Source organism: Podarcis melisellensis, assembly GCF_964234715.1.
Source record: "Podarcis melisellensis genome assembly, chromosome: 16".
Taxonomy (NCBI): Eukaryota; Metazoa; Chordata; class Lepidosauria; order Squamata; family Lacertidae; genus Podarcis; species Podarcis melisellensis.
The window spans coordinates 258935-273874 of record NC_138533.1 but is presented as its reverse complement, the minus strand read 5'-3'; the positions used below and the strand labels follow the sequence as shown (position 1 = coordinate 273874).

Genomic DNA, 14940 nt, shown 5'->3' with positions numbered 1-14940 from the left:
TCTGCATAGCATTCGCATCCATTCGGGATAGCTTGCCGCCCAAAGATGGATCTTTTGGTCCTTTGGTCCTCTTGGTGATGCCGACTGGCAGGAGGTAGGAGGGAACCCAGTTCAGCACCGAAGGAGGGTCCGTCTAGCTCAGTATTAATAATAATAATAATACATTTTATTTATACCCTGCCCTCCCCAGCCAAGACCGGGCTCAGGGCGGCTAACAACCAATCAAAAACAAGTTGATTGAAATGCAACTTAAAAAACAAGATTAAAATACAACGTTAAAATGCAGCCTCATCACAGAAGGAGAAAGGAAAAAGAAAGAGGGGAAGGGGATCAAGTTGATTCCAAGCCAAAGGCCAGGCAGAACAACTCTGTCTTACAGGCCCTGCGGAAAGAAATCAGATCCCGCAGGGCCCTGGTCTCAGGAGACAGAGCGGTCCACCAGGCCGGAGCCAGTGTTGAAAAGGCCCTGCCTCTGGTTGAGGCTAATCTGGCTTCCTTAGGGCCTGGGACCTCTAGGGTGTGGCTATTCATGGACCTTGAGGCTCTCCGTGGGGCAGACCGGGAGAGGCGGTCCTGTAGGTACGAGGGTCCTAGGCCGTATTGTCAACCAGCACCAGCTCTCCTGGGCTTTGGGAAGAAGTGTTTTCCTAGCCCTGCCTGGAGGTGTCCGGGATTGGACTTTCTGCATGCCAAGCAGGGGTTCTGCATGCTTATCTACAGCAAGGGTAGCGCCGTGGACTGGTTGGATGCAGAGGAGTGGTGTGGGGCACTAGCTGGGGAGCCCCCAAGGGAAGACGGCTCAGAGCCTGAGGGAGAAGACGGTGTCAGAAGCGGAAGCAGGAGAGGAGGAGGGCCAAGAGGCAGAGGGGAGTCCTTCTGGGGAAGAGGCCGGGGCGTCTGCTGTCACTAGCTGCCCTCCCTGCTGCTCTCCCAGGACCAGAAGAGGTATGAAGAGGGAGGAGCAAAGGCAGACCCTGCAGGGAGTCTCAGATTGCTTGGGGAGAAGGACCAGGGTGGAGGTGATGGAGGCAGCAGCCGGGGGAAGGAGAGGACCTTCTGCCTCCCCCACTGCCTCAGAAGGGCAAGACCTTCCAAGTGGAGTTGCCGAGCCCATTAGTCCTGGCGCTGTTGAGCAGACCAAGTTTCCTCTAATAAATAATAACCATAATAATTTATCATTTATACCCCACCCATCTGGCTGGGCTTCCCCAGCCACTCTGGGCGGCTTCCAACCAAATATTAAAATACAGTAATACAGTTAACTTCACTTATTCCATCTGATTTTTTCCCCCTGACCTGGTCTTAAAGTACGTTTTCAAGCAGAAGAGCAGGGTGAGCCCATATAAAGGCCAGGGTAAGAGTTGGACTTTTGGCGTAAGACGAAAGCTGCTGCAGGCCAGCCACATCTAGAAAGCCCCGCGTTGGCCACGGCCTTTCTCAAGTCAGGTTCTAGTCCTCATGGTTCTGAGAAGAACACTCATTTAGACAGAAACGTGGCCTTATACACACCCTTGGGCACTGGGGATCGGCAGGGGTATTCTGACCCTGCAGACAGGATCCTATCCCCAGCTCTGCCTGAAGACACCACTGAAACCTTCTAGATGCAAAGCAGGTGCACTCTCACACTTCCGGCCCTTCCCAATCTGAAATGTCGGGAGGTCTTAGATGAGAGTGTTCTTCCCCCACAGTTGGTAGGTCAGCTGACTGCATGACTCAGGTCAGAGTTTGGCCCAGGGGCTGCCCAGTTGCTGACTCCCCAGCTGCCTGGGGCTCTCTTTTCTCCCCGCTTCCATGTGAGTCTCTAAGCTCCGAGCTTCTGGAGCGAGAATCGGAGTCTTTGTACATAAATGATTTCTTGCGATCTGCCTTAGCCATTATTTTCTTCTTTGGCTCAATAATCGATACGGCTGCGGTGTTTTCTCTTATCTGGGAAGAAGCGACAACAGGGCTAAATGAACTCCCTCTGCAGTGTGTTACTCATCATGTATATAACTGTTCTGTTTGCAGAGGGAGCCTGATTTGTGGGTTGCTGGAATATCAGGAGTGTTTTTTTACCTGTGTGTGTGTGCAAGAAGCAGGGCGGGCGACGGGAGGGGACGCCTGGCACTTGCCATGCAGAATGCATCACGCACACTCCCTCTTGGCAGTTTTGCAGGGTCCGGTGCAGGTTTTATATATATATATATAAATCTCCTGCCTTTCACAATAGCCCTGCAAGGTAGATCATGACAATCGTTCTGTTCTGTGCCGACACATTCCTGTGTCTAGTTTTAAAAGGACCTTCGCAAAGTGGAGCATTTCAGGAAAATAAGTTCTGTGAATAAGTGCTGAAGGACCCACCTTCTGTGTGTCTGACCATGGGTGTAGGCAGGGAGGGGCAGCTGCCCCCCCCCAAAAAAAATCAGTGAAAATACATGGCTAACTGAGGTTCTGCCTGTCCCGCCCCCCAACAAAAATCCTGGCTATGCCCATGTTTCTGACCCAATGGGGCTTTTCTGATGTTTGCAAGGGGGAACCAGAAGTTGTTGGACTCCATCTCCCATCATCACACTTGGAGCTGCGGGGAGTTGTGATCCAGCTATCTGGCGCCGTTCCCCATTTCTGCTTTTAAACCTCGCTGGTGAGCAGCATTTGATGCCTAAAGACCAGCGTTTCTCCTGGAATCAGGGGGTGGTGAGCCTTGGGCCTTTCAGGCTTAAGGGCTTGCAGCACCCACTTCCCCCTGGCTGGAGTGGGGAGTCCAGCAACATCTGCTGGGTCCGTGAGGTCCTTCTCAGGCTCGTTTTCTTCCCGCATGTTCCTTCGGCTGGCAGGCAGGAGGTGTGCGCGTTCAGAGAGCGAGAGCGAGAGAGCGATGGCAATGTACCTAATACACACACAAACACGCTCCATATCTTTCGCCGCCAGATATTAACAGGAGTTTTCCTCCTCATTGCGCTCCCATTCCGGGGACATGCTTCACCTGTTCATTTCCGCCTGCCGAAGGCCCTGCGTTTTCGCCCCATTAAAAATGGCGGCTGCTCCCTGCCTGCCTCTTCCAGTGGGTGGAATCATGATTGCTGCCCTGCTGTTCCGGGTACCAGCTTGGAAAGGCTGATAGCGTTGTTCTGCAGAGTTTGGAAATTCTGGAGAATTAACAGCGTTGGAGCAGTTGAACGTGCGCTTTCCACGCTGGAAGGAAATGTGCCTTTTTGGTATTCTTGTTTTATTTTATACGTTTGGAGGTTTTTAGGCGGCAGGAGGGGGAGGGATGCCCTCTGGCAAGCACCTTTTGAAAAGGCTTCCTGGTACCTCTTACTCTCTCTGAGCTGAGCAGATGAAGAAGCCCGCACATCTTTTCATCTGACAATTTTTTCGTTGGATGCGTATGCATTATTAAGGCCTGGAGAGGGAAGGGAGGAATAAATGGCTATTCTCTCTGCCTCCCTCTCCTCGCAAACCTTATTTCTGCCTGCTCTTTAGCTATGATTACAGTGCGGTTTATCATTTTAATCTGCTTGAAATGTCATCGGTACGAGGTGTAATTACGGCAAACCAACAATGGCTCCTCTCCCTCTCAATACACACTTGCGTACTGTACACACACACACACACACACACACACAAACACATTCTGCAACATTTCTCGAAAGGAGCCTGAATGGAATTGAAGACTCAAAAATGGGGGACTGGAAAGAACCCCGTTTTCCCTGTCCACATCCAAACCTAAGAAGAGCCTGGCATCAGGACAATGGCAGCTCATCCAGTCTGGCCTCTTCTTCTCACAGGGGCCAAATACCATGAAGATCTTAGGAATCCAGATAGACAGCCTCTGCACCTGGAGGTTCCATAAGGACAGAACAAGAGCCTGGGCAAAGGCGGCCCATCTGGTCCAGCACCCTCTTTGCACAGTGGCTGCCCAGTGGCTCCAAAGTGGCAGACGCGTGGGCACCCTGCCTGCTCTGCCACTTCCGCCACGGGCACATGAGAAGCACCCAGTATTGGCCACAGCACTGTCCTTAGCATATGTGCCACCAGGGTGCAAAGATCTGCCCAGCGCCCCCAAATTTAGTTTAGCCCCTGGTGAACTGGTAGCTTTTATGATGATATAAGAGTTAATTTCGCGTGCACGGTGCCGTTGTGAATGCCAAGCACCGCCGCTGGCACAGTGCATCTTTGGTAAATGAGCAAACAAAGTCGGAAGTCCTTTAGTGAAACAGTAGGTATACGTTCGGTAATACCTAGGTATATATGTATTTTGTTTTTCTAGCTTGATCAAAATTATTTATTATTTCGTAACAGGTAGATAGTTAAAACCTTAGGTGGCTTCAGCAGCATGATCTTGGCCGATCAGGGCTGTCTTTCCACGGGGGTGCAAGGGGTGAGGGGCGCCTGGCATCCCCCAGAATTCGGCGCCCAGGCGCCCCTCACCCCTTGCACCCCCGTGGAAAGACAGCCCTGATCGGCCAAGATCATGCCCAAAATCCTGCAAGATCTGGCCTGAAATTGGTACTGGTGCCACTTCAGTGGAGGCAGAAGGGCAGGTGGAGAAGCAGGCATGGTGCTGCAGGTGGCAGGACAGGGCAAGGTGGCATTCTGCCCCAGAAAACTCGCAATCAGGATCCGGGCACCAGAGCCCTCTCGCTTCCTGTTGGGTCCAGCGACTGGTATAATGTATTCAGAGTGTGACAGAAGGCCATTGGGACTGGCCCAGTCTGAGAACGGCCAAAACAGTGGTGACACATTCACTTCTAAGAAGCCCCGTTAAAGGTCCATTAATTTCACCTGGTCTACTCTGAGTAGACAGTTCGCTGCTTCCTAGCCCAGGATCTGCTGCTCCTGTGATCTCCTCTCCCTGCTCTTCCTCCCTCTCTGCTCTGATCTTTCCCCCTCCTTGCAGCCTCCCCACCTGCTCTCTTGACGCGCCTGGCGTCACTTTGATCTCCCCTGCTCCTGTCACCTTCCTCCCTCTGAGCTCCTTCACGTCTTTCTTTCTTCCTTCCTTTCTGTTTTCTCCCTCCTTTCTGTTCCTGGCAGGCCTGCCCCCCCCCTTCCCCCAAAGTCACTGAAGGGTCTGTCCAAGTGGAGTTGGGGGAGACGCACTTGCAAACTCACACACAAGATCAAAGGACTGCATAAAGTTTGTGTGAAATCCTATTGAATTCCCCGTATGGTTTGGAAGACTCCTCCCAACCTGCGAGTCAGTCGCTGGTGGGAAACTAGGATGAGATGAAGGAGGCGGAGCAGTGGGAAGGGGGGGAGGAGAGGTCTTTGGGTAGGTGCCCCCTCCAGCCTCCGCCCTGTGGGGTGGAGATCGCCCAGCTGCAGAACTCCAGCAAAGCTCAGAGCAAGAAGGGGGGAGCTCCTTTGGTGTTAGCCGCCCTGAGCCCAGCCTTGGCCGGGGAGGGCAGGGTGTAGATAAATTATTATTATTATTATTATTACTATTCCTCCAAGGACAACCGGGCTGTGGGTGGCGGTGGTTGGAGAAGTTAGCGGTTCTAACTCTGGAATATGCATCCCAGAATGAACATGAGAACTCCAAAACCAGCGTGATCAAACATTCCAAAAAGACTGGAGTAAATTTATAGAATACAGTGGTACCTCTGGATGCAAACGGGATCCGTTCTGGAGCCCCGTTCGCATCCTGAAGTGAACGCAAGCCGCGTCTGCACATGTGTAGGTCACGATTCACTGTTTCCGCATATGCGCGTGAGGTCATTTTGAGTGTCTGCATGCGCGAGTGGTGAAACCCGGAAGTAACGCATTCTGGGTCGCCGCGGAGCACAACCCGAAAATGCTCAACCCAAGGCTACTTCAGCCCAAGGTATGACTGTACTTGAAGGACAATTGCAAGCAATTCACAACACTGGCAGGACTTAACGAAGGAGACTTGTAACAATGATGATATATACCTTTTTACATATTGGTTAAAAAGTTTTGATAAATGAAGGCACATCAATGGAAAGAGGAAGAAGTGCAAATGCTATCGTATAAAAAGAGAATTAAGGTGACCATGAGATGGATGGGTGGAAGGTCAACTGTTTATTTGAACAAATAATATGGAAAACATGAATGTCTTTTAATAGTATAAAATGGAAACTTAATAAATATTATATATATATAAATGAACATAAGAACAGCCTGCTGGATTAGGCCAAAGTGGACCCATCCTGTTCTCACAGTGGCCAAGCAGAGGCCTCAAAGGGAAACCTGTAAGGAGGACCCGAGTGCAAGAACAACTCTCCCCTCCGGCCATTTCCAGCAACTGCCATCCAGAAGCCTGGCTGCCTCTGACTGTGGAGCCATAGCTGAGCCATCCGGGCTTGGAGCCACCGGCAACCCTCTCCTCCTCCTCCTCCTCCTCCTGCTCCTCCTCCTCTTAAAGCCCTCCAGGTTGGTGGCCATCGCTGCCTCCTGCAGAAGAGAGTTCACAGAACCCTAGAGTTGGAAGGGACCCTAAGGGTCATCTAGTCCAACCCCTGCAACGTAGGAATATGCAGCCGTCCCACACGAGCCTGCAACCCCCCTGGTGTTATCAGCACCAGCTCTAACCCACAGAGCCAACGTCCATCGTTTATGTGCTGCGTGAAGAAGGACTTTCTTGTATCTCTCCGGAATCATCTTGGTTGGAGGCCCACCAGTTTGAGCATTATGAGAGGGGAAGAAAACCTTCCTCCACCTGCTTCCTCCAGGCCACATAGAATTTTATCAACTTCGCCTCTCACTCGCCTGCTCCTCTCTGGGAAACCTGCCATTCTAGCTCTTGAAACGGCATCCCTGGCTGGTCTTGCTGCCAGGTTTGTGATAGCTGGCCATTTTTTGACTTAGCAAACTGAATGGGAGGTTTTGAGCCCTGGTCCTAACCTGACACTAACCACTGCACCGCACTGCCCACTTTTTTTTATTTTTGCTCTCTGCTTTCAACTCAGAGGACAACACCCCGCCCCCCTCGCCCTCCCTGGGCCTTGAGGAGCTTGAGAGGCAAAGCAGAAGGAAGGTTCCTGGGCTGTTTTATCCCCAAGGACATTTACATGACAGGGGAATCTTTGTCTGCGCCTCCTCCTCATTCCCACTTTACATAACACCAGGCCAGAGAGAGGGAGGGGAGAGACCCTGCTTTCTGGTTTCCCACATGCAATGCTTGGCCACTGTGAGAACAGGGTGTTGGCCTAGATGGGCCCCCTGTGGCCGGATCCAGCAGCCAGGATCTTAGCCACCAAGGCTGCCCTTCGCAGCAGGAGACGGCCATGCCTCTGGTTGCCAGTTGCAGTTGGAAGACGCAAGAGGGGAGCGTTGCTCTTGTGCTCGGATCCTGCCTGTGGGTGGCCTCCACGAGAGGAGGAGGCTGGACTAGATGGGCCCCCTTGGGCCTGATCCAGCAGGTTCTTCTCACAGTCTCCCAGCCTCTCCTCATTTCCCCCTCAGTCACCCTGTGATCCTTTATCCCTCTCTGAAGACTTGTCCGCATTCACTGGTGCTGTAGCCTGTTATCGAGTTTAACTGACTAGATTAAATGATTTTTTATATAAAAAAACCTTAATCAACTCAAAAAGCATCTCCAATGAATTGGGCAACATGTTGGTGTGTTGTGGTTTGGGGTTCTTAAAAACCCACTGCAAATTATTTTTGATACAAGGACTTGCTTAAAAAAAGCAAGCGCCCTCTGGGCTTAGAGCATGCAGGTTGGATGGATTCGTTGTTTGCGAGCCAGTGTGGTGTCCTGGCGAGAGGGTCAGGCTGGGCGCTGGGAGAGACCAGGGTTCAAGTCCCCCACTCAGTTGTTATGCGGAATTAAAGAGGAGCATGGTCAAGATGCTGGCAGTGATTGCAGACAAGATCTTTTCCCCAGCCCTGCCTTGAGATTCTGCCTGGGGATTCAGCTGCCCAGATGGGCAGGGTATTCTTCCACCTCCACCACCACCTCCTCCTCCTCCTCCTCCTCCTCTTCTTCTTCTTCTTCTTCTTCTTCTTCTTCTTCTTCTTCTTCTTCTTCTTCTTCCCACTAAGCTACAGACCTTCCCCAACAGCAGGATGAGAAGCTGCCATCTACTGAATTGCTCCCATGAGATCAGTCTTACTTGCACTGACTGGCAGCAATGGCTCTCCAGGATTTCAGGCACGGGGGGGGGGGGGGAATTCCCAGCCTGATCTAGAGATGCTTTTGACTGGTTGATCTAGGGACCTTCTGCATGCCAAGCAGGTGATCTGCAGAGGAGAGCTTCCGCAGCTGGGCCAGACCAGGGTGGGGAAAGAGGGATTAAAAACAAACAAGGGTCACTAGTTTCATTGGGAGGGATGGTGGCTTTGGGGCTGAATTTATTGCGTCGATTCCAAAACAACTCTCCAAACCTCTGAGTGCAGGCTGCCAGCCTGGGCTGGGGAGAAAAACTGCTCCTCTCCTCTCCTCTCTCCAAGAATCTGCCTACTCCCATTTCTTTTTCCTCTTTGTGACTTCATTTGAAGTCGGTGGGCAACGCAGCCGGTTCTCTCCCCCCGGAGCCCGCACAGAGAGGCTGGCGTGGGGAGGGGCCTTCTCCCCGCTGCCGATCAATCTCCCTGTAACCCCAGGGCTGGCGGTTCATTTGGGTGCCATGTGACGGCCGCGGCTGCTCTAGATAAAAAGAAAGGGAAAAATCTACCGCTATCGACCTGATCTCTCTCTCTCCTCCCGGGCAGAGAGAGAGGGAGACGGGGGGAGCCAGCTGCACTTTGCACCCACAAGCCGACGGAGAGCGGGCGACGCGGGTGCTGTCAGGCCCAGGGAGGTGAGGGGGCAGCGTCTGTGCATGCATCGACTTCTGCTGGTGTCGGGTCCCCATTAGCGCCTGCGTCTTCTGGTGGTGGAAGCAGAACAGCAAAGTGTGAAGGAGTAAAAAACCAAAGTGTTGGGCTGCCTGGTGCTTCCCTGTTTGCAATGCCGCAATGCCCTTACACCACTTTATTAACAGCACACTTAAGAGATAGCGCTGCCTGGTGGCGGTTAGAGGGAAAAACATGCACGAGGCACTTCAGTGCACTTTGATGTTGCTCAAGTACCCCTACTGCTCCTCCAGCAAAGGCAGAAAAGCTGCTGTCAACTTATTTCTTACGTTTCTTTATTGGTTGCCCTCCTGCCCCATCTTTTCTACTCCCAGGAGCTCCAGGTGGCAGACGTGGTTCTTCCCCATCTCTTTTAATCCCTACTACAACAACCCTGTGAGGCAGGGCTGGGCTGAGAGGCAGTGACTGGTCCAGGGTCACACCCAGTGAACTTTGCTGCCCAAGGGGGGATTTAGAACCCTGCTCTCCCCCAGGTCCTAGTCCAACTCTCTAACCATTACGCCACCACTGGATTAATAACAATTATGCTTTAATTAAAGCAGTCAGACGCATATTGATAGAACAATAACAGCAATGATAAGACTTCCTACGGTATAATTTGGGGTCTGTTCTCAAACTCTCCCACCTCTTTCTCTCTTCAGTTCTGCAGACCCGCTTTGTCGAAGAGCCTGAGGACCAGACGGTGGTGGCCGGGCAGAGGATTGTGCTCTCTTGCGTGGTGCTGAACTATTCCGGGATCGTGCAGTGGACGAAGGATGGCCTCGCCCTGGGGATGGGGCAAGGCCTCAAAGGTAGAGCCAGAGAATTGGGCCGTCGGAAGGGACTCCTAAGGGCCATCTAGCCCAACCCCTTCCTTGCGTTATGTGTGCGGTGGCGCTGGAGGTGGCCTGCACTGTTATTTTTGTCCTGCGAAGGAGCTTTGCTTTGCACCCTGAATTTTTCTTCTCTGGGGCTGCGAAATTGCCTTTTTGCTGGGTCTTGGCTGGCAATGTTGTGCTTTCATCTGGCTTCACAAAGCAACGTCCGCCCTCTTTCCCTTCCAGTCTCTTCACCTCCAGCCTGGCTGTGACATGGAGGATTGCTGGAGCTCAGTGGGGAGAGCGTGTGGCTGGCATGCAGAAGGCTGCAGCCTCAATCCCCACTGGCAGCGTCTCCAGGCAGGGCTGGGACTCTCGCCTGCCTGAAACTCGGGAGAGCGGCTGCCAGCCAGTGCGGACAATGCTGAGCTAGGGAGACCCGTAGCCTGACTTGCTAGAAGAGAGATGATCTTCGCCTTTCAAGCACTCTTTTTTTATTTTTCCAATTCATCAATACCTGTCTTTTTGCTGGACTATGAGAGTCCATTTGCACTGTCCCTTTGTTAGCATTTCTTGGGTATATAATTCAAAAGGATATTTTTCCTCTGCAAACTTTAGATTCTTCCATACAGTCGTGTTGATCGTTTCTATTACCCTCTGCCAAAACATTACCAATAGAGGGCCTTGTAAGAACAGAGGATTTAAAGAAGTATCGTCTCCCACCCCCTCTATGTGCCTCCAGGTGGGACTCTGGAAGCTGTGCGGGGCCAGGCAGGCTAGTGAGATCCATCTGGCTTGACGTTGTCTACACCATGTCCAAAGTCCATTTGGGGGGGCAGTTGGTTTAATCTGGTTCCTGTGGGTAAAATCCTTTAAAAAGTTCAACAAGGTTAACAACTTTGGTCGGCCCTCACGGCCCTTCACTTCATCAAATCTGGCCCTCTTTGAAAAAAGTTTGGACACCACTGGGCTACATGGACTGGCAGCACCTCTCCCTGCTTGCAGTGGGACCTTTATTACACAAAGCAGACATTCTGTCATGTCTATTATTTTTATAATTTATACCCTGCCTGGGTGGCTCCCAATTGAATATTAAAAACACAATACAGCATCAGACATTAAAAACTCCCTAAACAGGGCCACCTTAAGATGTCTTCAAAATGTCAGATAGTTCTTTATCCCCTTGGCATCTGGTGGGAGGGCATTCCACAGGGCGGGTGCCACCACCGAGAAGGCCCTCTGCCTGGTTCCCTGTAACCTCACTTCTCACAGCGAGGGAACCACCAGAAGGCCCTTAGAGCTGGACCTCAGTGTCTGGGCTGGACGATGGGGGTGGAGACGCTCCTTCAGGTATACTGGCCCTTTGAGGCCATTTAGGGCTATCAAGGTCAGCACCAACACTTTGAATTGTGCTCAGAAACATAATGGGAGCCAATGCAGGTCTCTCAAGACCTCATTGTTCTGAAGCAAGGGCAGAGGGAGCTGCCTTGGCAGAATCGGGCACTTGAGCAGCCAGCTCAATATTGTCAGGCAGGCGGCATGGCCAGCCCTAAATTGAGATGCCAAGCGGTGGAGCCTGGGACCTTCTGCATGCTGAGCAGGTGTCCACCTTGCCCTGTGGCCCCTCTCCTCCCAGTCCTGGGGCAGAGGGTTGTCACATGAGGAGGGTGGCGACGCACCTTCCCTCTGGGCATAGGAATTTTATTTCAAGAAGCCTCCCTTGGTCTCTCCTCTCTCTGCTCTGGCTGCCCCATTGAGTGTGCCATCAGCGCCACCTACTGGGAGAGGGCCTGGGCATCCCACACCCTTCTCTCCAATTTCATTCTTGATTTCTTTTTCTTTTTTAACGCTCTAGCTTTAATTTTGGGACAGTTATCGCCTTGCAAAATGGATCCCCCAACTTTATTTCATTTCACAAAATGATTGATAAGAATTAATAACAATTTTAAGAAGGCTCAAAAAGTTCAAAGAGCGGCCGATCAAAACTCGTACCCACAAGCAGGTATAGCCTTGCCTAAGCAAAAATGCTCTCAGCTGGTGCCGAAAGGGGCACCGTGCCTGATGCCAAAAGGCAGGGGGTTCTGGGGTGCAGATGCTTCCACGCTGAAAGATTGAGTTCTTGCAGGGATTGTGTGGCACCTGCGACAGGGCCAGTTCCGCAGATCGAAGCTGTCACGGGGGCACATGGGGCGTAAGGCAATCTGGCAGGGAAAGTGGGGCAGGGAGCCTTGCGAAATAAAAAGACACAGCACAAGAGGAAACAGGAGGGGAGGGAAAAGGCAGAGGAGGGAGATCAGCCCTTCGAGTCCAGAGCAAAGGGCTGGGCAACAAGGACATCCACTCCAAGGCAGGCCAGTCTTCCCTTTCTGGTGGCAGCAGGGCAGATTCAGGGCTGTGTGAGTGGGGCACTGGGCGCTGAGCTGAGGGGGCAGCCAGTAAGAGAGGCGCTGGGCTTTGGGAAGAAGGAGTGAGGCTCTAACAGGGTCCTGGAGTCCTCCCGCCTCCTCCCCAAAGCATAGCTGTCAATGTTTCCCTTTTTTTAAGGGAAATTCCTTCATTTCGAATAGGATTCCTCGCAAGAAAATGGAAAAGTTGACAGCTATGCCCCAAAGCCCAGTTAGCACTTTCCCAGCTGCAAGGAGGCAGCCCAGGGAAGCAAGGGCAGACTCTGCCCTTGCTCTGGACTCCAGGACTCTGCCAGGGCCCCAGCACCTCCTTCCCAAAGCGGGGCACTGTTGGCAAGGCAGCTCAAGGGCTGGGGGGGGGGGAGGACCAAATTTTGGCCTCGCACAGAGCACTGTTGTAGCTGAGTCTGCCACAGACATGAGAAGATGCTGCCAGATCAGGGCAGCAGCCCATCTAGTCCAGCCTCCTGTTCTCACAGTGGCCAACCAGGTGCCCATTACACGAAGCCCCCAAGCAGGATCCGAGCAAAAGAGCAACACAGCCGTGGAGGCAGAACAAAGCCACCCTGGCTCATTGCCCTTGATAGTCCTCTCCTCCCCCATGAATTTATCCAGTCTTCTTGTAAACTCCCTCCAGTGGCAGGGAGTTCCATGGTTCAACCCTGCCCTGTGTGAAGAAGGAATGGAGAGCGGCTGCCAGTCAGTGTAGACAATGCTGAGCTAGGGGGATCCCAAGGTATCTTCCTGTGTTCTTCATTCTGGCCAGGAGAGGGGAATGCAGGCTCCTTTTGGGGCCGGTGGGGATGGAGTCGGGGCTCTGGCTGATCCTCTTTCTAGGGGGCAGGAGGGGGCAGCCCCCCCTGGGACTCCACTGGCCAGAGCAGGATGCCCTTCTGTTTTTTCCGGCCTTTGTTAATTAACTCCTCGGACGGTTACTTTGCAGACGTCCGCCTGACCTTTTCCCCGTCCGCCCTGACCAAGCCATCGCCCGCCTCCACAGACCAGCGTCCTGGGAGCAAAACAAATAAATGAAAATAATTAAAACCTGACGCCGAGGTTATTACGGTGGTACACCAGGAGAAAGCTGCACTCTGCCACTTTTAACGAGGAAATTATGCGCACCGAGCTCATTTGCATATGTTGACATTCTTTTTCTTGGCACCTGCTCTTCCTGGAGGGGGGGGCGAGGTGGACTGAGCAGGGAGCCCCCTTGGCGCTGCCCCCCCAGCCCTCCCAGAGGTTGCACGGGTGCAGATTGGGCAGGGGGCTTCAGGCGCACGTCCGCAGCCTTCCTAAGGGCAGAAAAGGGGCTCCTTGGGAATAGAAGCCGCGGTTCCCACGCCACACAGATCTGTCACTCCGTCCCAAATTCTGCAGCTGTGGGGAGGAGGCTGCGCCCCGAGAACCTGCTTGCTGAATCGAAGCAAATAGCCATTGGGTTTGCTGCAGATCGCCTTTTGTTCCAATTCAGTGTTTAACAACAGGTTTCCCCCGGAGAAAGAGGTGGGACCAGAAAATCTGTATAAACCACTGTCCGGACCCGTGACTCCAAAGCACGTCACGAAAGGAAGTCTGGGTGAGCCCAGGCCAGTCCCGAAATTTGGGGATGGGAGAAGAGGGCCATCATGAAGCGTGCGCAAAATGGTGCCTATGCAGACACACGAGTGCTCTTCCTACGATGCACAGAGTTTCTCTCATCCTGGCTTGTGTGACTAAGGAAGAACGCCTCTCCCTTCGCTGCTCAGCTGCAGCACAACAGCCCTGCCGTGTCGGCTGGAGGTCTTCCTCTCCGCCCGGTTTCTGCTTCAGCCCCACAGGGGAGGGAGCCTGAGACGCCCCCAAGCAGCTGCTCTGGAAAGGCCCCCATCCAGGGCCCCGGGACTCCGCTGCGCAATGGTGTTTTACTTGAGCGTAAAGGCAGCCTGCCTCTGTGCTGGTCGCTTGCATCTCCCATCTTCAGCTCCCAGTAGCCTGAAGGCCAAGTGGGATTCAGGAACCCCGAGGTTGGCAGACAAATTTGTCAGTCAAATTAAGGAACTTTATTGGGAATAAAAGGAGGGGGAAGCAGGCAGAAAGGACATGGATGGTGCTGTGGGTTAAACCACAGAGCCTAGGGCTTCCCATCAGAAGGTCAGCGGTTCGAATCCCCGCCATGAGGTGAGCTCCTGTTGCTCGGTCCCTGCTCCTACCAACCTAGCAGTTCGAAAGCACACCAGTGCATGTAGATAAATAGGTACCGCTCCAGCGGGAAGGTAAATGGCGTTTCCGTGCGCTGCTCTGGTTCGCCAGAAGCGGCTCAGTCCTGCTGGCCACATGACCCGGAAGCTGTACGCCGGCTCCCTCAGCCAGTAAAGCAAGATGAGCGCCGCAACCCCAGAGTCAGCCATGACTGGACCTAACAGTCAGGGGTCCTTTTACCTTTTAAGCAGGCAGAAGGGCCAAAGAGACCCCAAAAGGCACCCAGGAACTCCTCCTAGTCTATTTGCTGCACTCTCAGGTTTGCTCCCAAGGGATCATCAAGGCTGGCCAGCTCCATGGAGGATCCCACCGTGGATCCCTGGCACTGGAAAGGGAACTGGATCCCTGGCGTTGGGAGGGGAAGGAGCTGAAAGAAGCGGCTCAGCTCCTCAAAGGCTCACTCCGCTCTCGGGGGGGGATCTTTGCTCTTTGTCCTCAACTAGGTATTTGAGGTGCCCATTTTGCATACAAAGAGGACAGGCAGGACACACCGGCCAGCCTCCCTTAGAGAAATGGTGGCCGACTCGGGGCCCAGAAGGGCAAGCCTGGCATTCTGGCTGGGCTACTGCAGTCCTCTCCCCCTGGGGCTGCCTTTGAAGACCGTTTGGGTGCTGCAGAGGGCGGAAATGCAGGCACCTGGCTCTCCCTGACTTTTTTATTCTCCGTCTGGTTCCTTCCTTCTCTGCACCCCTCAGGAA

The 14940-nt window shown here is 53.0% G+C and overlaps 1 protein-coding gene across 1 annotated transcript in view; it reads left to right on the top strand.

Moving 5' to 3' along the window:
* The window catches only part of KIRREL1 (kirre like nephrin family adhesion molecule 1), a 103816-nt gene that overhangs the window by 64801 nt on the left and 24075 nt on the right, over positions 1-14940 (top strand). The window contains exon 2 of the mRNA XM_081891451.1: positions 9444-9593. Within this exon, the coding sequence (XP_081747577.1) occupies positions 9444-9593 (150 nt within the window). The remainder of the gene's footprint in view (positions 1-9443; positions 9594-14940) is intronic.